General features: G+C 34.8%; 1 protein-coding gene across 2 annotated transcripts in view; it reads right to left on the reverse strand.

The window, feature by feature from the left end:
- Window positions 1-1,818: 1,818 nt before the first annotated feature.
- Window positions 1,819-22,191, reverse strand: part of WDR35 (WD repeat domain 35) — a 33,301-nt gene continuing 12,928 nt past the window's right edge. The window contains exons 9-28 of one of the 2 annotated variants that reach the window (XM_087947082.1): window positions 21,528-21,653; window positions 20,516-20,701; window positions 19,984-20,016; window positions 18,664-18,724; window positions 17,867-18,011; window positions 17,392-17,461; window positions 17,125-17,178; window positions 15,963-16,072; window positions 15,423-15,633; window positions 14,770-14,850; window positions 14,536-14,672; window positions 12,823-13,026; window positions 11,777-11,923; window positions 11,283-11,415; window positions 10,215-10,325; window positions 6,720-6,884; window positions 5,708-5,848; window positions 4,539-4,695; window positions 3,853-4,093; window positions 1,819-3,240 (exon numbers count right to left, since the gene is read on the reverse strand). In XM_087947082.1, coding sequence (XP_087803208.1) covers window positions 3,087-3,240; window positions 3,853-4,093; window positions 4,539-4,695; window positions 5,708-5,848; window positions 6,720-6,884; window positions 10,215-10,325; window positions 11,283-11,415; window positions 11,777-11,923; window positions 12,823-13,026; window positions 14,536-14,672; window positions 14,770-14,850; window positions 15,423-15,633; window positions 15,963-16,072; window positions 17,125-17,178; window positions 17,392-17,461; window positions 17,867-18,011; window positions 18,664-18,724; window positions 19,984-20,016; window positions 20,516-20,701; window positions 21,528-21,653 — 2,667 coding nt within the window. In that variant the 3' untranslated portion in view covers window positions 1,819-3,086. The remainder of the gene's footprint in view (window positions 3,241-3,852; window positions 4,094-4,538; window positions 4,696-5,707; window positions 5,849-6,719; window positions 6,885-10,214; window positions 10,326-11,282; window positions 11,416-11,776; window positions 11,924-12,822; window positions 13,027-14,535; window positions 14,673-14,769; window positions 14,851-15,422; window positions 15,634-15,962; window positions 16,073-17,124; window positions 17,179-17,391; window positions 17,462-17,866; window positions 18,012-18,663; window positions 18,725-19,983; window positions 20,017-20,515; window positions 20,702-21,527; window positions 21,654-22,191) is intronic. The other variant, XM_087947090.1, reaches the window with a different exon arrangement.

The following is a 22,191-nucleotide window of genomic DNA, read 5'->3' on the forward strand; positions in this document are numbered from 1 at the left end:
ATGAAAATAATTACTGTTTTTATTATCTCTGAAAATAATTGAAGTTGCTAAATGAAAGTTTAATTCAACTTCTGTTAAGGGTGAGTAATCTGTTAAGGATTCCTTGTTTAACAAGTGCCTGTAATGAGATGTGGGAAAGGCCTGAGATGGGGCAAACAGATCTGCCTAGGAAATACTCAGAGAAGAGACAGCATTGGCTGCAGCAGTATAATGGACAGAACAAGAGGTGCAGGACAGACCATCCCTAGTTTTTTGGACTCTAAGGGTGACGGCGGGAAAACTTACAGACTTGTCAGTTCCTGTTAATGTAACTTACAATACGGTAGAATTAGCTTTCATGGTCCCGTTTCCTGTTTGGTCTCTTTGTAAAGTTGACAGCGGCTGTATTTTGGCTGCTTCTTTATTTGTGGGTGCATATGCATATATTTAGCTGCTTCTCTGAGAGCCAACCAGAAACATTTTAATTTCAGGAAGCAAGCCAATTTGAAGATAGCATATGACAAAATGTTGCCATAAATTTGTTTCTCTTGTCATGAACTAGAAGAGAAACAAATTAAGAGACATAGGTTGTCAGTACATCTTATTTCCTGCTGATGCAGCCTTTTAATTGGTAAGTTATTGAGCTCTGAAAAAATGGAAATATGCAATGAAACACTGACACATTGTAAATCAAGCGTGTTGCTTAGGTAGTGTGGATTGTAATTATGGGGACATAAATATTCTTCAGCCATTCCTTTGCAAGAGCAGGCACAAGCCACCTGAAACCATTGTATGTCATGGAATTAACTACTGAGAGGAGTGACATATCTTTGAATTTTGGTTGTTTTGACACTGTGCATTCTCCAAGTTATCAAAGGTAAACACTGTCTTCATTTATTTCCTTGACATTTGTCCTTCATGCAAAAAAGAAAACATGTTTCTCAGAGCTCCTGTTTAAATTATATGTTAATATCAATATAAACACCCACACTTGAAAAATAGAGGCAGAGTGCGGTCTTTCTTAAGCATTCCAGTTGTCTCCTATATCTTGAGTACTACTGAGGAGCAAGGGCTGTGAAGCTTCTAGCTTGTATCGTCAGTCCCAATGCTGTTGTTCTGCTGTTATGATCAGAGAAAAGCACACCAAGACTGGATCCCCTACGAGATCACTCTTCAGTGATGGATGGGTCTTTTGATCCACCATACAGCGTTTGAGATAGGTTTCCAGTTACCAAAGGGCAACAGCAGCTTATTTATGAAATATTAAAACTAATACAATGCAGTGGTCATGACTTGTATAAAAATATCATTGTTCTTTCATCTTCCTCTCTATACAATCCCATTTTAAGTTCCTAAGCTTTCCATTCAGCTTTCAACAACCTTGCTTATCTTAAAAGTTCACCACTAATGAACAGTATCTAAACTGATTTCTTTTCCGTTTTCATTAAAAGAAATTCCTCAACCTTTGAGTAATTTCTGTCCTCATTATCAGGAGTTTATTCCTACTATGTCTGTAGTATATGTACCTATGTATTTCCACAAAGTTTATACCCCAAACATTAATGTTATTAATTGTAGAAATTGTGCTAGGACTGCTGTGGACTGTTTGAGAGTTGGGTTTGAATAGTAATTAATTTTCAGTGGTTATATATTGCTCAATGAGGTGTAATCTGGTGTAATTTACATAGTGGAAGACATACACAGGAATTCCTATCTTCCATTAATACATTCACTGATTGTGTAAAACAAAAAACACACAAGTTTTTATGTTTAATTTATTGAAAAAGGAACTTGAAATGAACATGAACCATGAAATGAACATAAAAAAAGAATAGGAAATTGAGAATACATCTGGAATTTATTTTAATTATTAAATAAATTCAGGATAATATATGTAATGACATTTTATGTAATAAACCATGTATTTGTCCATACCACTTTATATTTTTATTTATGCATTTTATCATTTAGTTTTCTACAGTTACAGTTGTTTCTTCTTCATGGAAAAATACAATATTGATTTCTTTGAACAGTGTATTTCAATATTACTACAGAAAAGGTAGGTTATATAAATATTGATTTAAAAAGAAACAGTTCTTTTCTCATATAACACAATGAATATAATCAAAATTATGGAGCAAGTTATGTACAAATATATAATCTTTTCCATGTAAGAAATATGTTTCTATTAAACATTCAGGTAATCAAAAATTTAAGTCAGTTTTTATACAAAACTTCTGTTAGCTATGCTGTTTTGCTTCAGTAGTTAATGTTGCTAAATTCTTTGCTGTTTTTGGAGATAATGTTATGAATAAAAGTAAAGTGTTGAAGGAAGGTCAGAGCGGAAAAAGAGAGCAAAAGGGGTAATAGGCTTTAAATATTCTGAATCAAGTATTTCCTCTTGTTACAGATCTCTCCCAGCCTTTTCCCAGAAGAGGCCATGCCTTGAATTTGACCGAGAACCTTGTATGTAAAATGTAAGCTATTTCAGAAGGCTTGGACTTCTGCCATCAATGCTTAAACAGCTGATCAGAGACTGTAAGTGTAGCAAGAACCAACCCATGCATTTTATTTGGGTTACATACCCATATTTAAAAATTGTAGACTAAACTCTGATATCTTTTCAGTGAAGAGCTGAAGAAGTGCCATATCTATATTTATTTTATACATATATTATTTTGAACTTCAGTGCAAAAGTGATCCTGACTCAAGAAAGCAAATATTTGTTTATATCAAATCCTTATTTTCACTTTAAAAAAAACCTTCCCTAGTTGCCTATTTTAAAGCTGGATTCAAATTAGTTTTTTTTTATAAAAGTATACAGACTTAATTGCTCTTGTGTGGGTGCTTATGCTTCTTCGTAACTCCCTTCAATATTTCAGACCATGTATATTTGTAATTAATGCATAAAGACACACCAGGATCTATTTCTTAATGCCCCTTGCTTTCCCCTGTAGTTGTCCCTTGCTTCCCAAATTTTAGGTTCAACTGGGACAACTTTTGAGGATGTAACAAAGCTATTCTGAGGGGAATTTTCCCCATTCCAGTCCCACCAGGAGCAAATACTTACATTAACAGACACAGATGGTTGTTTTCACCTGCATAATTTAATAGGCCACCGAACTGTGGCAGAGTGGGCAGAAGTTATAGTTGCTGATTTCTTGAGCTTGAACACAGTGCTTGCATATATTGCACATCCAAAACTGATACTCTGTGATGGGCCTTCCTGTAGCAACACACGTTGGAAGCTTTCCTTCACCCCTATAAAACACAAGGAAGAAAAACAGCATCACAAGATGTCAATATTAGCCATCCAGTCAAATTTAAGATTACAAGCATGGATTACAAATGTTTTGTCAGCATGCAACAGATATGACTGATTTAAAAAATGAAGAAGTTTGAATTGCAATACAATTATTTTTAAAATTAAAAATGCAGTGTGCAAGTAAGACGAATGCCCTCAAAATGAGTATTATTCCTAGATTAATTTATATTCTGCAAGGAATTCCAATTTATATATGTGATAAATATTTCCAGGAAAATTGTTTGGAAAATTTCTATGGGACTCTCCGATTCTGAGACTATCTTTACAGAAAATGCAATTACCAATTAATGAGGGAGGATTTGGTTTTCCAAATCTGGAGCTGTATCATATGCTCACTTATTATCAAGCATTAAATAATGGTAGTCAACTATTAGTGCAAAGTGAGAATTCGCTTCTCTCCCTTCTCCCATGTTTTTCTCCCTTAATCCAAATAGACTTCGGGAACAGACAGAACTTCTGGGGAAAAAGCAGTTTTACTGCTGCACCACTGATTTCCAGCAAACTCAGGATATTGTATTGTAATTACAAGAAAAAAACACCATGCTTACTCTTCAAGTAGACCATCCAAGTCTGATTTTTTGCTATCTTTAGGATAGTGTTTTGTGAATATTTGCAGGGCAAGTTCTTCATATTGTAGTTTCTGGTCTGGACTAAGATTTTCTAAAGATTCCAGTTTAACAAAGGCTTTTGAACAGGTACCAAATGCCCTGTTCGCAGACGCACAAAGAGCCAATAGGGAATAGATTTCTACTGCAGGAATAATGTCTTCATAATCCCTCAAATGAAGAGCTGTTAATGTAGAAAGCAATAGATTCAGAACATATCCGTCTATTAAATTAAATAAGCAGTTTTTGTTATATAAGTACTCCTATGTTAATGTATTGAAACCATTGGCTGGCACCCAACTGTTGTGATCCACAGTATGAAGTGGTTTAATACAAGCAACAGGAAAGATCTGCCTAGAAGAGAACTCTTAAGATCTATACTAAATCCCAAAACTGGAAGAAAAATGTTCAATATCCGGAATACAATAGTTGACTACTTAAGTAGTCAATAGCCATAAATGATTCAGGCTAAGAGTTTTAGATCTTTAATGATTTCAGTAGGGTTTCTTTTGAGGAAAGAATTTTGCTAGATATACCGAACAGGAAACTGAAAACATTTGCTTAAAGACTGGATACGTAATGCAAAAATTGCCCCCTGAATCCAAAGTGAAAAAAGGCCAGCATCGTACCTGTTTTCATTGCTGTATCTACATAACCTTCATACAGCTGCCTTTGGGCAAGTATGAAAAAATGGTAAGCCTCAGCTCCTCGCCAAGCATTATCGATCAGGCGACTGTCTGTGGAAAGAACATCTTCTTCTAACAAGCCAGCTAGGGCTGAAGTAGCCTGGCATAAGAGATGTAATAAAAGAAAGTAAACAAGTGATAGCAAGCCTATTATTTACATTAAGTTAGTGTGCATTTCATGCATTGTAATAATGTAGTTCATGAACAATATTAAGTTGTACAGCAGCGAAGATAAACAGGAAAAGCTTTTAAAGGGACGTAAGCCCATGTTTACTTTTTAAATTACACATTCATCATAAAAACCAAACATATTTAGCAACAGCAATAGCACTTAGACTTATATACCACTTCACAATGCTTTACAGCCCTCTCTAAGCAGTTTACAGAACCAGCATATTGACCCCACAATCTGGGTCCTAATTTTACTGACCTCAGAAGAATGGGAGGCTGAGTCAATCCTGGGCCAGTGAGAATTGAACTGCTGGCAGTGAGCTGAATTAGCCTGCAATACTGCATTCTAACCAGTGTGTCACCATGGCTCTTTACTTGGATAATGGTCCAATGCACAGAACCAATTCATTTCACAAGGGCGAGGCCACACTATATACAATTGAATGTCAATAAAAGGGACCAAGAAGCTGTTTCATCTAAGGTTTCCCTCCTACTAATTAGAATTTTTCTTAAGGGAGAAGTATCATTGGAAATTCTGTGATTTTTCCTTTTTTCTATGGAAGATGTAAATGTAGGAAAACTGTGTAAGGAGCAGCAGTGGCTTCTGCAAGATGATGAGCATGGAGTGTTTTGATTGTGCATCAATTATTACAAACATGCAAAAAAAGGGGGAGGGCATGGTCCGTAATGTTGTGTCCACCATCTTGCAGATACTAATTTCTCACTCCAAAATGCTTATGGTGAGGAATCTATGCTATTTTGACATATAATTTTGACTGGATGCATTTGTAAGACCATTTTCCAAAGGGTGTTCTAAATATTTTTGGATAATATTGATAGGAAATATGAGTTGTCACATTATAGAAATTACTTCACAACTCTATACTGATAGGTGTTCCTTGCAGTCCCAATAGAGTCAATGAAGCCTTCTGAAATTTTACCTCTGAAGTCTTTCCTTTGACTTTTTCTCTCTGCGAATTTTTTATTTGTTCATGGTATTGTTCAACAAGTAAAGCCGACATGACATATAGCTTTTTAACCCGTAAAGGCTTGGTTCTCTTTTTAGCCTCTTCATCTGCAATCTTTAAAAAGACAAACATTATAAATTAGATTTATTTTCTAATTACAATGCCATATGGAAAACCAAGGCTATAAAAGTATTTTGCACAGTAAATAGATTTATATCCTACTCAGACATTTGTGAAAAACTGACAATACTCCAAACTGTTTTCCCCTTAACAATTTTCTCTCTTGCCTGGAAGCAAAGCCTTTTTTGCATTCTTTTTAAGTTGAATATGACCCACAACAAACACTGTTGCAGAATGGAAAAACAGGAATAATATGGATCTCTTTGGAGGGAGTAAAAAACATCTGCAGCTTTTTTTTTTTTAGTTAGGAACCAAATGTTAATTTGTATATGAAAAGTAAACTTAATCAAGTTTAATATCACAGGCATACAACGTTAAAGGTATCTTCATAAGACTTCATCCAAAAAACTGTATGTCAAAAATACCACATTGGTTCATGCTCATGGCCTGGAGTCTCAGAAAAAAAAAGGAAAAAACAAGCTGTAAAAGCAGTTTCTATTTCAATACAATACAACTATTGCTGAACAAACTGATAAATGCTAATGATGTGCACCAAATCTTCTTTACGCCTATAAAGGCCTTAATAGATAAAATATATAGTAAGACAAGAGAAATGTGCATATTTACTGTATTCCTAGTAATAGAAGCATCAGTGGCAAATGAATAAAAACTGTCAATTTCTTAAATAGTTAACATCAAGCTACTGTATGCTCCATAATACACCAGTAGGCATTTGTATCTGCCAAAACGTGCCCTAAATCTTCTGCAGCAGAAAAAGAAGAATCTATTCCACCAGATATTTTTAAAACATCATTGTTTACTCTATCTCTCCTTTTTTTGTCCAGATATCCCTTAACAACAGTACCTTGAACATAAGTTTTGCAGCATCAAAGAAATAATTGGCTTTACGATATAGTTCAACAGCATCAAGAGGTTTATTCTTTTCCAATAACTGAGACGCATATCTGGCTAGAAGAGAACCAATCTCTTTCATGTTATGTTCCTTAGCTAGTTCAACAGCTTTACTCCACTAGAAGAAAAAGCAACAACCATTAATAAATGCGAATCTAAATTTAGGACCAAGTCTTAAATAAATGTAGTCTCTTATCGAAGAAATTAATCTAGGAGAATTTAAGATTACTAGGTCATGGGTACATTTCATTTTGTTGGGAAATATTGGGGCTGTAATCTTGTGGAACAGTTCTCAGAGTTGTGGGAAAGTAAATAAATAAATAAACATGTACTATAGCAATAGCACTTATCTCTCTCTAAGCAGTTTACAGAGTCAGCCTACTGTCCCCAACAATCTTATTATTTCACCAACCTCAGAAGGATAGAAGGCTGAGTCAACCTATAAGATTTAAAGTTATTATGTCCTTTTACATGGCTTCTTAAGATAACTAAATGTCATGGAGTTACAAGAGATTTTCTAAACAGTATTTTAAATGGAAGAATTGTCTTTTGTGATAAGGTGACAGCTTAAATAGCATATAGGGAGGCTTCGATTTAACAACCATTTGGCATTACGATAGCCTTGGAAAAGGTGCCTTGTGGATTGTAAAGCACTTCCCACCATCATAAAATGTCACACACACAGTCACGACCTCACATTTTGGGTACTTGGCAGCTGGCTAACATTTATGACTGGAGTCCCATAGTCACATGACCATCATTTGTAAAGTTGTTTTTTTTTTTTGATGGTTTCCAGTATTTTTTTGCTGGTTTCTGACAAAAAAGTACTCATCTGAGAGAATGGATTCAGACTTAATGCATGATTTGCTTAACAACCATCATAAAAACAGCTGTAAGATTGGGCCCAATGATGTGGGTACTTCCACTTATGACTATCATGACTTATGACCGAAATTCTGGTCTTAGCTGCAGTCATAATTTGAGGACTACCTGTAATTCACTATTTGCATCACTAGAGCTGGAATTGGGTTTTTAATTTAAAAAACCCAAAATAGCAACTGAAATCACAGGAAGATGGATGATGGTGTGAATGAAAGCTTACAGGCCTTGGAGTTATCTGAGTTTGGTTGTTATATGGGCTCTATCACTAAACTGTGAGCTACAGATATTCTCTTCTATTGAAAAAAAGTTTATTGTACATTTGTTGGATTAGAGAAAACATGATAAACAGAATAGGCTTTTATTACAGAATATTTTGTGAGAATATACCCTTGTAGTTGCTTACTGATTGGTTAAGGGTATTACAGTATACTACTGTACTACTCTTATACATGTGGAAAGCCTAAGGAATGGTTCAACCTGGAGCATAAAATAATACAAGTATGTGTGATATTTCTTCAGTAGTTAAATACATTTATGTACAAATGTTTAAGAAATAATTATGGTAATATTAAAGATATATTTGTCAGGACATGATTGTACATATTGAATGCAAATGATGACATGTCGCTAGACAAATGTTAGATGCAACAAAGAATATGGATCTGAAAATTAACTTTTAGTCTAACAGGAAAATGGAACAAATGATTATAAAATATATCAAATATAGCAAAAATAGAGCATAGCAATTGGGACTGGAATTGCTAAGTAAACTGGTCATAAAGCACAATGTCACATGACTGTTGTTTAGTGATGGCTGTTCTTGAATTTCCAGTCATTAGTTAAGGACTACACATGACCATGACTTCTGACTTCCTGCTGGCTTCACCACTGAATTTGCTTGTGGGAAGTTGGCAGGGAATGATGGAAACTGATACTCAGCAACATTCATGTCGTAGGGATACTGTGACAACTAGAAATTTGAGGACTAGTAAATCCCCCTAGTTCAGCACCATCGTAATTTTGAACAGTCGCTGAGCGAATGGACATAACACAAGGATCACCTGTACATGCATTAATTTGTGTACCTTAGCAGAATGTTAACTAAGTGCCAGTAGAAAGAATGTTTATCAGAAGGAGGGGAAAAGGTTGTGTATAACAGCCTGCTTCTCTCCATTGTTTTATGTGAAAATCAGAATTTGGTAAGCGAGAAAAAACATAAAAGTAAGATGAAAGCAGAGACTGTGGGGTGCATCACAACAGTGTGCAATAAAACAAGAAGAGAATAGTGGGTGTAATAAACTTAAGGAAAACAGACCCAGAGTGAAAGAGAGTGCGTATTTTGTGTGTGTATGTGTGTGTGTGTGTGTGTGTGTGTGAGTGACTGGTACAAAAGAAATACATTAAGATGGTATAGGCATATAGTGAGAAGGAATGAAGATTGAATTGCAAAATAAATATACAGAGGAGAGAATGTGTTGAAAGGAAATGAAAAACCAACAAGACTATGTTTGGATAAAGTAATTGAGATTCTCAAAAGGAGAGAAACGAGCTGCTTGAAGAAAAGAAGTTTAATAATAATAAAATGCCCATGAGAATCAATATATATTTGTGTTGCTACTGCATTAATCTCTTTCCTAACTAACAATGTAATTCCAGCTCCAGTTGGAATCTCCATTTTTTTATATTTGTCTATTACAGTACTTGCTGTATCATTACAGTACTTGCTGTAGTACCTACTTTTGAATGTAATATTTTTTGTCACATAGGGAAGCAGGGATATGGTTGATACAATCATTAAATTTCAGCTGTTTTATCGTTTAGGGAGATGAGAGTTTTTAAGAGGTGAAATTGGTTCTTTACACATTTTGTCCCTTAACATTCCCCACCAAATGGGGGGAGGAACCCAAGTTTTGGGTTATTTAGACAGCAAGTCTAAATAACCAAAAATGGTTTGATTAAATATTTTATCCCCACTGATACAGAGGGTGTTTTTGAGACTACAAATGGGATGGAGGCAGGAGGTTAGCAGCATCCATGGATTACTCTCCCATAGTTTAGCTGTAGTATCTTTTCTCCCCACTCTCAAACAACATATTTTAAACAAGTAGCCAAACTATGTGAGACAGGAGATACTTAGATTGGACCTCCTTTATGTTTCTAAAATTAGTTGTGCAAGAGCTTTTGAATGGAACCATGGAAGAAAACAATACATTTTCTCTCAGTGTTAATTGTCTGAATGGAATGTATCTTTGATATTTGGGGATTGGCCCATGAAAAAAATCTTTTAAGCTTCTCAAATTGGTCCCTGATGAAAACTATGTTTCCAAACATGCTACCTACTTTTAGATATTAAGATAATGGATTATATATTTCTCATGTCATTTCTGAATTGGCCATTAGAGACACAGAATATGAGGATACATACATTCCTAGGTTGTTATATTTTGTTGTATTTTCAATCTCTTAGCTGCCAGTTGAAGCTGCAAGGGAAGCTATATTGAAAGCAACCATTAAATTAATATGAACAAGCTCCCCTAAACACTGTCTCCTATATTATGCTTTTTACCTGGTTGAGATTAACACAGACATCTACTGCATCCTTTGGTCTGTTACATTTCAGAAAGGCAGCTACAGCTTGTTCACTCATCCCCACAGTAACAAACTTATGGCTTATATCCTAAAAGATATAGAAAGGTATTATTACATTATAGAAGAGTAGCAGCATACAATATCAAAACTCTTTAATTTCTAACAAATTGACTGTGGCAGGTGACAGCAAAGAACTTCATTTGGCACGTGACAAATACAAAATGTAATATACTGATAACCAAGATTAATCAGGGGAATTATTACCGTATTACCATCTTTTGCAGTGTTTAATTCTTTATATTTTTGATATACTTATAGAAGTATATCCAGTTAACATCATATCAAGTTTTATAAATTTAAAGTATAACCCATGCTGTGCTGCTTTTTTTATTATAGCCATTTCACAATCACAGCCCCTCTGGGTATTCAATCTTAAAAATGTGTTAAGAATATGGCTGAGGTTATTTTTATCTTAAAGGTCATGTATGATTAAAAATATCATTTTTAAAGTTTATTGGATGGCATTATATTTTTTACTAGATTTCCATTTCAACATGAGAAACAACACATTTTAACAACCTTTAAAATTTTAAAACAGTTTTTAAAATTTCTGTTTATGTCTTCAGTATTGTTACCCTCAGTAGAATCAGACCACAAGCATTTATTTTTTCAGATAAAAAACTTGCTTAAATCAACAAAATACAGAATACAATCATAAGCATATATAACCAGAAACAATTCTTCCAGAACTTAGCAATAGCATTTAAATACCACTTCACAGTGTTTTACAGTGCCTCTAAGTGGTTTACAGAGTCAGCATATTGCCCCCATCAATCTGGGCCCTCATTTTACCAAACTCGGAAGGATGGAAGGCTGAGCTAACCTTGAGCCGTTCAAGATTGAACTCCTAGCTATAGGCAGATTAGCCTGCTCTTAGCCTGCAAGACTTCATTTTAACCACTGAGCCATTATGGCTCTTAATCGATTATATTCAAGATAAGCAACTTACAGTAACTAATCCCAAGAAGCTGATTCTTATACTCACTGGAAGCAACTTGTTATTTTCTGGAAGCGAGTTAGCTAAATTTTCTAATGCTTGATAGTCTTCCAGCATATAATAACATTCAGCTAAACGCTCATGGTTTCTGCCTTGTACAAAGTAGGGAACTGCATTCGCCCTACAATGGTTAAAAAAAAGAGGGGGGTATAAATGGCTGATGATTTGTGAATATTGTTAAACGTATAATGAATATTCAGGGTGTAATCAAGCAAAGGCATGATTTCTGAAAAAAAAATGTCCAGTTATTTATAATTCTGTAACAGAATGTTAACAGATTTTGCATTAAAGTCACTTTGTACTTCAGTTTATCAAAAGAATAATTCTTTATTTTCCTTGAAAACAATTTCTTTAATTAAAATTACAATCAGAGAAATACACGGTTCTATTCCATTTTTATCCTTTGCACCGCAAAATGCAAAAATGCTCCATCTGAGTCAGTCACAATCACAATTGGTTACAACTGGAAGTTACCAGCATACCATTTCTGTCTATCTGCGAAGTACTCTCCAATTTCATTGTGCGCCTGTTCAAGGAGGCTGTCGTCTCCATGGCCTGAGCCTGTTTGCAACAGCTGCACTACTCGAAACCCATTGCCTAGTTTCATTCGCAGGTCAACTGCAAGGTCTCTGTAAATGTGACAAATAGGCAACCTTATCAAAAGAAAAACAATGCTATTTACAGCTTAGTTGTAGCGGTTACGTATCAGACTAGAAACTGGGAGATCGTGAATTCTAGTTCCATCTTAGGTACAAAGCTTGCTGGGTGACCTTGGGCCATTCACTTTCTCTCAGCTCTAGAAAGGAGGCAAGGGCAAACCTCTGAAAAAAGAAAACTTGACAAGAAAACTTCAGCAACTTGTCTAGGTAGTTTCCCAGAATCAGACATGACTGAATGGGGGGGAAAAGGGTAGCAAATGAAGAGAGTATTGTTTCAAGTCTCATCTCAGTGGACAATCAAGATCTCATCTTCTTGGCTTTGGCATCATTTGCAGTAACAGTGGCCTGTTTTACAAAGACCAGCTTTAGAAATTATTGGATTATGGTTAGAAATGCTCTGTATTTTGTAAAACTATGTCACAGCTGTACAAAATATTCAGCTTTAAGTAACAAAGATGATAATCAATTGGGTGGGCAAATGACAAAAGCGGTGTTTGTGTTGTTGTACCACAACTCCACTTGTTCTGTACATCAGTCAAAATGTCACACACATGTACAAAAGGAGCAGAGCCTGAAGGGAGAAACAACACGAAGCTGCTTTTGTTATTCAGAGATCTCTGGGCATCTTTGAAAACAACTTTATGTCAAGCAAAACATTTGAATGATGCAAATTTAAATTGGCTATTCTGACCTTTCTGTAATCCTTCTTCATGTTTCATGTTCTTGTTAGTCCTTCTAAGGAGTTCAGTTTGGGAAATGTAATTTATGTATGCACTCACACTTTAAAATTAATCAGTTTAAAAACATGTCTTCCCTCCATCAAATGCTATTATATACTTGGGATAATTAAATTTATCTACAGCAATTACCTTCTATCCATGTCCAAATACATTCTTTCGGCTTCTTCAAATTTTCCAAAATAAACTGCCACTTCAGCTTGCCTAAGTGCTTCACTCTGGAGATTGTGAAGGCGTTTTACAAACTTAATACCCTGGTAATTTTTATAGCGTACAAAAGCTTGCTCAGCAGTGTGAAGATCAAGTTTCTGGAGAGCTGTTTCAGCCAATAGACGCCTGTATAAAGAACACATATTTTATATCTACATAGACATCATCTTTATTTAGAATACAGGTAGTCTTCGATTTATGAACTTTTGTTCAGCGACTGTTCAAAGTTATGATGGTGCTGAACAAAAAGATTTATGAACCAGTCCCCAACTTATGGCCATTACAATGCCCCACCATCATGTGATCAATATCTGAGCACTTGGCAATGCATTCACACTTACAACCAGTTGGTAAATGCCCTGTGTTCAAGTGATCATCTTCTCTGCTAGCTTCCCCAGTAAGTCAATAGGAAAGCTGACAGGGAAGATCACAAACGATTGTCACTTTCTAAAAGGATCCCTCCTGTCTTTAAGCACAAGCTGAAAAAGCTCTGTGCTGAAATCCAAGTGGATTTTGGCATTAGGCATTACATTACAGCCAGATGGAGAGGCTTCAGAAGCGACTGGCATGGTGGCCTACTGATGAAGATTCCCAGCCTCCCGATCAGAAGACTGAATTCAATCCTAGGTAGTGGAGGATGTTTTTCTTCTAGGGCACAAGAAAAAAAAATATGTTACAAACTCCACATAGGCATCAGGAAGGGCATCTGGCTAGTAAACGCTCAGCTCCCTCCAGTCACCTTGACTATACCCTGAATTAATTGTAAAAAGGGAGTTTTCTGTTATGGAGAGGCTTCAGAAGCCTCTTGACTCTTGGGCTGAAAACTGAAGTGGTACTGAGGCCTTTGCACAAACACCCTGACCCTCCCCAAGCCACGCTGTACCCTCACACCCCTGCATCATACCCCCATGCGACCTCCCAGACCTTCTCATATATCCCCTTGCTCCCTTCCTCACCCAGCAGCGTGTGGGGTTTGCAACTTGCTGCCAGCTTTCCTACTGACTTGATTATGGGAAGCTGGCAGGAAAGTGCTTCCCTTAATGATGAGGGTGTTCAGTAACTGGGATAGCCTGGTGTGTTGTTGATAGGCAAAGTGATTGCACTTTTCTACCGTCTTGCTTAGCGATGGCTATCACAGTATTCCACAAGAAGCTTCACGATTTCAAACTTTTTGGTTGAAGTGATGCGAGAGCTAACGGTCAAATTTGAAAAGAGAGTGGCATGCCTTAATAAGTAGCTAAAAGTGTTGTGTGTATAATTCTTCCAAACTTATTTTTGAAGCATATATAGTCCTATTGAATTTATCCTTCAAAATCAAAATTGTAAGAAATCTCAGAAATTTTCTAGTCCCAATTTTCACCTCTGCACGTTGTACCCTTTCTTTTGTTTATTCTGTTTCTTTTTAAGTAGGATAATTTAAATTACTGGGGAAAAAACTCTGCCTGACCATAATAATGGATAGTCATAATAGAATAACGATCCATGGTTGAGGAGGAATAAATAGCCCTGAATTTTTTTCCATTATTTCTCTACGTACAATATTTTCTGTCAGTAATGTTTATTCTAGGAACTACTACAAACTACCATTTTGAATCATTATACTGACAATACATATAAATGGAAATAGATTTTTACCAAAGTCTTGGATGTGAATTTTCTTCAATGAACTGGGAAGATTCTGCAATCCCTGCTTCTTTAACAATTGCCTGAGCATCTCGTAATGATCTAATATCAAAATGTATTACGCAGTCCTTATTAGGGTGTTCAGGATTCTATTTAAATAGAAAAAAATATCTCACTCATTTCCAATCAAGCTATTTTTTTTTTTGCATGTGGCATTTTCTTCAATTAACATAATTTTTTACTTACCTTTAATATTTCATCCAATAAGACAGATTTGATTTCTAAATCTTCAAAGTTGCAAATATATCCAGAAGTTTGAATTGGTTCCTTGGAATATATAAAGTTAATTAATGGTAAAAGGAAAACTTAAACGCATTTTGGAAGTGCTACACAAAGTGAATCCTGCTTAAAAGAATTTTACCCATGCTATTATAGTTTCTACACCTGCAATTAGAATGCTCAAGGGGTTGAACACCATATCCCCCTCCACAAATATTTGAAACTTTTAAATCAGTGAATAAGGAAAAACTATCAGAATAAAAAGTATCAATTAAAACAGATATGACTGTAACTGTTTCGAAGGGTAATCAAAGATGACTTCAAAATATAATTCAGAAAATTGGAAGATATTCAATTGAGATAGCCAAAAGATGTGAAGACAAGTTAATTATTTCTTACCACATGGTAAGAAATGAATATTTAATTCATTTATCACTTTATAAATGGTCAGATGGAGGGGCAAATGGTGATAGTGGCAAAAATCAAGAGGAACAACTCCTTGATTATTCATGGAACTTTTAGCCCACTTAAATGACTTTCACTTGTTTTCTTTCTGAAAGGCGGTGATGATAATGATCATAATGAAATTAATATTTTTTCATTATTATTAGTTATTCTACCTCAGGATCCAGGTTTCTAAACACATACATCCTTGTTTTCTCCATCATGGCAAACAAATCTGGATTATCTGTGGCCCATTTCATATCCCAGACATCTCTGCGTTCCAATTTGAGTTGTTCACCGACTCCTTGGCATCCTGAACCATCTGTTACTCGTGCATCCAAGTCAAAGAAAGTCAGCAATCCTAACATGTCTATGATAGCTAGACGACTACAAACATAACAAAGGCAGAGGGGAAAAATACTTTGATTAATATTTCAGCATTAAATTAAAAACAAACATTTTCTCTGGATGTCTCTTCACCAAAAACAAAAAGAATTTTAAATTGAAGTTTGCTCTGTAATACAAATTTAGAGAATAGGAATATTTGTTTAAACACAATTTAACATTCCCATCATAATTGTTCTTTACCCATTTTAAAATCTTGTTTTCAATATAGTACATTAACTATAATTCTTCAAGACCCATTTAACTAATTTATATGCACTTTAACTAAAAAATTGAGAATCACCTTAATAAATAAACCTTTCTTTTCTTACCTAGACTTGCAATTCAAAGACATTTGGTAGGGCCGACAGTTTAGGTTATATTTTCGAATTAAACCAACATTGGGCAGCCTGTAACTCTGAATGGTGCCAGATTCTCTTCCCTAGGCAAAAATAAATTGTGAGGCACTATGAAGCAAAATGGTTCCTCATTAGAGGTTCTTAGTAAGGCAAGTAGTGTATCATGTCATTTAATAAACCTTTGCTGCACTTTGGAAATGCTTCTGTATTAATATTCTGATTAAATTAATAATTGACTAAATGAATAATTGGTGCATTCCCACATGTATATGTTAGTCTAACAAACTGTCATGGGAGATCTTTTGCCTGCGTATCTACCATTCCTCTCTTCAAAACACATGATTATAGAGCCTTTTTTAGTCATAATTAAGAAAATATTGTCATTACATTTGGTATAAGCCAGATTCTTAAACGACAAAATGCAAAATACTTGTGCAGATTTTCTCCCTGTAGTGGGTCACTGTGTTTCACTCCTAAGCTTTGTCTGTCAATTTATCTATACACAAATGATGCATAACTCTAATTCTGCATTTTTTAACTGTTATTGTAATTATCATCCAGAAAAATATTTAATGTGTAAAATTCTTCATGTATGTGGTTGCATTGTGCTTTTATGTAAGATGTTGTAATCTTTGCTGGGGTTAGGCTGAAACACTTGGCCTTCAATTTTCAAATAAATAAATTAGAACAGGGGTATCAAACTGGCGGCCTGCGGGCCGGATGCATTATACTCTGTGTGTGTTGTTGCAGATTACCTTTTCAGGCATGATATTCCCCTCTGAAAAAAAAATCGGGGCCGGCCAAAAGAGACCTCCCACCGCTCGCCAAGAAATCGCCCGCCGCGCTCGCCCGCCGCTCGCCCGCCTGCTGCTCACCCGCCCGCCCCACCCGCCGCTCGCCCGGGAATTCCGATTTTAATCGGAAAAATATCATGCCTGCTTTTATAATTTTTCTCTATTCCAAATACAGTTCTGTTTGCTAATAGTGAATATATAAATTTAAATCCATCATGACCAGATACACTATTTACTTTTAAACTAATTTTACTCTTCTCAACTGCTTTAAGAACAGTTATATTTGAAAAGCAAAGAACAAATATTGTAAAATAAAGCAAAATTACTTCTCTATTACTTACAATAATCAGTGTCTTATCCGAGGCAGTTATTGCACAAATAGTATCCCTTGTTCCCTGAAAATAATAATAGTGTTATTTAACTTATTTCTCTAGAACAAGATGCAAAGAAAACCACCAGGATAGGTGAAATAACATTAAGAAATGTTGTTGAGTTACAAAACAGGTCTCTTTAAATAAAAAAGGTGACTTCATCTTTAAGATGGAAATAGTAACCCATCAACAAACTTGGCACCTGAAATTCAGCTACTTTTTAAAAGGGGAACTTACTTGTAGGACCTTAGCATAGTCAAGAGCTCCATCACCTGCTCCAGAAGGACTATCATCCACATGGTAAATCCTGAAAGAAACCAAGCAAATATTGCACTGAAGTTTACACTGAGAAAGTATACAACAATTTGGGAGAACTTATTCAAATAAGAGTTCTAAATTTCAATTGTGACCCCTGACATCAGCATACTTTCATTTTACAAATCAGATCTATTTACAAGTAACAAATTATTTCAATTGTATTTACAATTATTCATAAAACAGCCATTTTAATTCTTTTTAGATAAATTGTTTTTGATCTTTTGGTGACTACATGTAAGTTCTTGGCATCAATGTGGTGTGATTTTCTACATCCTTCTCCTAGAAAGTATTTTTTCTCCTGTTAAGATTATTAATCAAATGTCATAAAATCACCATAAGTGGCAAGATATGCAGCACAGGGAAAAGAGGTTTAAAAAAAAAACAATGGACAAACCTTTCCTTGCCTTCTTTTCTGGTCCGTGCTACCTGATTAATTTCCATTGCTGTGAGCTTCTTGTCTACGCGGTATTGCCAAATATAAAATGCTTCTTTTGAAGCTGCTATGACCTGGGTTTTAGTCATTGTAACAAACTGTGGGGCTATTATAAAATTCAAACAAAAAACACAAGTTAAAGAATCACCCTACAAAGGAGATGGGCAGCATAAATATATAATAATAACTAAAATAAATAATAATTAGAACAGGCCCATCAATACTTTAATGCAAATTCATCTAGTATCAGATGTGAACATTGAATAGCTTTTTGCAAAATTGTACTTAATTAAACATATTAAGCAGCATAAATTCTTTTTAAAAACGTAAATATTTTGTAATCTAAAGACTGAGTTAAAGTTGCAGTTTGGAAGAATAATTTGTCATTTCATCTTATCCAGGAATTCACAAGATTAGTGATGTAAATTACATTAGTTATATAAGAATTGTCTCTCAGTTATATAAGAGGCTGTCTCTCAGCCACAGACCTACATTGACAGAAAGAATGTAATATTGTCCATCTTTATTGTTATAATTTGATCTAGCTTATTCTATACTGAATATCATATGCTGTTTCCATTTTGAAACTGGGTCTAGGAAAATATATTTTAAAACAATGGAGAAATCAGAAAAGCCTAAGTAAAACGACTTGTAACTTGCAACAAAATGTCTACCAAATAACTAGTGTTAATGAGGACAGCAGACTGAGAATAATGTTCATACAAACATATACAGATATACTTTAAATATTTGCTTACCAATATCTATATATTTTGGATCCAAAGGTGTGCCAATGGAATTACAAAGCACAAGTACATACTAGACAAAAATAAAAACACATGCAATTATCACAAGAGAAATTCAACACACGCCAAGATTCTGCATGGATTACATAAAGAACAAAGCGAACAATTTATTATTTAAAATTATAATATTTTTAATCCATTGGAGAAAAAAAGAAAGCAATACCTATACTTTATTGGTATTATGTTAAAGGCTTTTCAACTCCTTTTCATAAATAGAAGCACCAGTATTATGTAAAGAGAGCTATCAGTCTCTTTCTTTCCAGCTACAAGAGAGTATTACTGCTGACCTCCAAGCTAAGCTCTAAGCATCAGCATGAACTCCCAAGGTGAGCTTCAAGCATGGCTGCTACTTAACGTGGCTCTTGATCCAGCAGCTTCCTGTTGAGGTCCTTGTAAGTTTTGCAGCAGCTGTTGGTAATGTTGCTCAGGTCTTACCAATGTCAACTCTTCTTCATCTTTCCCCATTCTCCTCTTCACATAAACCTCTCCTCAGTTACCTCTCCCTTTTTATCCCAAGAGCCATGTGAGATAGTTATGAATATCTTAAGTGGAGGTACTTCAACCTTTTCCTTCAACCTTTATTGTGTTTACCAGAAATAAGGAGGGTAATAAACAAATTGAGCACATCTATTTTCTATTCTGTATCTTTTTGCCACTAGGCAAAATGATTCCATTCTTATTTATTTGTATCCCCCCTTTATTATTTTTATAAATAACTCAACGCAGAGAACCTATCCAACACACTGTCTTCCTCCTATTTACCCCACAACAATACTGTGAGCATGGTTGCACTGAAAGAGAGTGATTGGCTCACGGTCACCCAGCTGGCTTTCACAGCTAAGGTGAGAGTAGAATTCATGGTCTAAAAACCATGTCTTTCTGATTTTTATATTACTTTGTATTTTTTTTGTTTATTTTACTATATTTTATTTAGAATGTCTATCATGAACCAGTCTAGAATACCACTTCTGAAGAATTACAATAAAATAAACATAAAATAAGTCATTTTTTATAGAGAACTATAGACAGTTATGTGAATATATACATGAAGAGAACTACGCATCATTTCAACCCATTTCATCCTATGTAGTAGACAGTCATTTTTCTTATCTAGCAACTTCTGTAAATAAAAAAAAAGCAATTCCATAAATTATAACAAACTGAGATATAATCTGTACTAATTGCATCCTAAGAAACTGTTATTTTGATAGATATATTATCATATAACAACCACTCTATCAGTTAAGGCAACATTTAAAACAATTGCTTTACCATTCCACCAGCGCATTCTGTTTCATCCTCCTCCTTTGTAAGCATTATACAAGAGATATAAATAATAACAGAAATAATTGTTTTTTTCCAAAAGATAAAGTAGAAGCAGTTACAGATAAGTACAGCAGAACATTCTTGCCTGAATCATTTGGATTTCTGAAGTAAATCCTGCTGTATTTGGTAAAAATTTACAAATTTCTAAAATGCTGTCACATACTTTGTTGTACTTTGTTGAAATCAAAGATAGTACAGGCTGAACACTAGTAGGAATTTCACAAGGATAAGTGCTGTTATAACGGTTTGCCTAGAAGTGTGGTACACTCTTTGCTGGAGAAATTGGGCCAGGATGGGCACTTAACAGATGGTTTAGGGGATTTCTATACTGAGCAGAGATAACCCATAATATCCTTTCCAATTCATATGTTCCATAGTACTAGAAACAATTTAGAATTTCACAATAAGTACTCAATTATAGATAAAGAAAGAATAACAATTTGACTAACAGGTAAGTTTATAAAATAAGCAATACTACCTGTAGTTGATTTTCATCAGCTTTAGTTGCCAGAATGCAGAAGTCTCCACAGGTTGTTATGGAGATTAAACTCTTGACAAATTTCAAATACTTTTCATTGTTTTTTATATCCCAGAAGACAACACAATATTCTGGACGGTCAGGTCGGGTATATGCATATACTACTGTGTTAGTGCAATAACCCCACTGTTAATAAAAACAATAATACTAATATTTCTGAATAACATTGTACTACAGCATGTAGAAATGTATTTATAAAGTCAACATTGATTAATATCTTTCTCATATCGAATATCAGCTGCCTATCTTTGCTTTCTTTGAAGCTCACTAGCAACTTCTATAACCCGGGTGGAGGGGGCATTTGGGAGGGGAAGAGCGCTGGAAGAATGCTATGGGAAATTTGGGAGTGCACACTGGCAGGAACCAGAGGTGCTAAACTGAGCCATCTTCCTGCCTTTAAGGACGCCAGCCATGGGAAAGGAATTTACAGCAGTGCCTGAGGCACCAGGTTCCCAAAACATCAGAACAGCACTTGGACTATTTTCCCAGGGGGGAGGGTTTTAGACATTGGGGATTGCTTTCAATATATGATTTTTGTGCGGTTCTTCTTCAGTGCTTGCCTCGCTCATGCTGCACTCAGCATCTCTAGTAAAAGTACCTTTTCTCTAACACTTATGGAATCAAGGGTCGTTCTTTCCTAGGGAGTAATCTGTGGCCAGTCTGACACAGATAATTAATCCCATTTAAAATGTTGAATCTTCAGATAATTATTATTTATGAGAATGGCATAGGGTCTTTAAGGAAACACCCCCCCAAAAAAAAAAAAACCCTTGATGTTTTGGATCACAATTCCAATAATTGGAATAGAGTTTATAACAATAAACATAATATAAATAGTGAATTATAATATATACTAAAAACCCATCCAAAAACATATTAAGCAATACACTAGTAAGCAGATGCTCAAATAAAACCTGTTCAGGACCTGATAATATTTTAATATGTTCCTTACCTTATAGTCTGGCCGAATATTTGCAAAATAAATACACTGATCAACAGCTAATGCTATTTTTAAACCGCCTCCTTCCCAAGATAAAGCTGATACTTGTTTCCCTGGAATCTTTAATGTACGCAAATGCTGAAATGACATCAACATAAATTAGCTGCATACTATTAGAAGTATTTTGAAATAGAAATAAATAAGTAGCATATTGAATAATTTCTTGAATGTTACTGAAAGAGGTTATATGAGCTAAGAAAAATCTTGAGAATTTTTTTTTATTCTATTTTTCTTGATCCTTAAAATTTTTTAAAAATATATCTTCTGATAATGTTACATATTTATGTGAATAAATTACTTGAAGGTTGACTATGTGATCTTACTTTTTTGAATACTAATTACAGAACCTTTGGCTGTAAAAAACCCAGATCTTAACAAGTTTGAAAGGATGCAAAGAAACCTATGACAAAAATATCACCTCAATCATGTAAAAATGATTGAGCAAATCACATATACATTGGAATTAGATAAGCACACCATAGTAAAAACAACAGTAACTATTTTAAACAAAACATTAGAAATGCTAATGTTAGAAGATACAAGTTGTTCACAATTATCTTCACAATCACTATAGCTGAATTATAAATCAAATTCTTTCTGTGCCTTCATTCATTCC

Source organism: Notechis scutatus, chromosome 1 (genome assembly GCF_049901735.1).
Source record: "Notechis scutatus isolate UNSWTSFEM ecotype Mainland chromosome 1, rNotScu1.2, whole genome shotgun sequence".
Lineage (NCBI taxonomy): Eukaryota > Metazoa > Chordata > Lepidosauria > Squamata > Elapidae > Notechis > Notechis scutatus.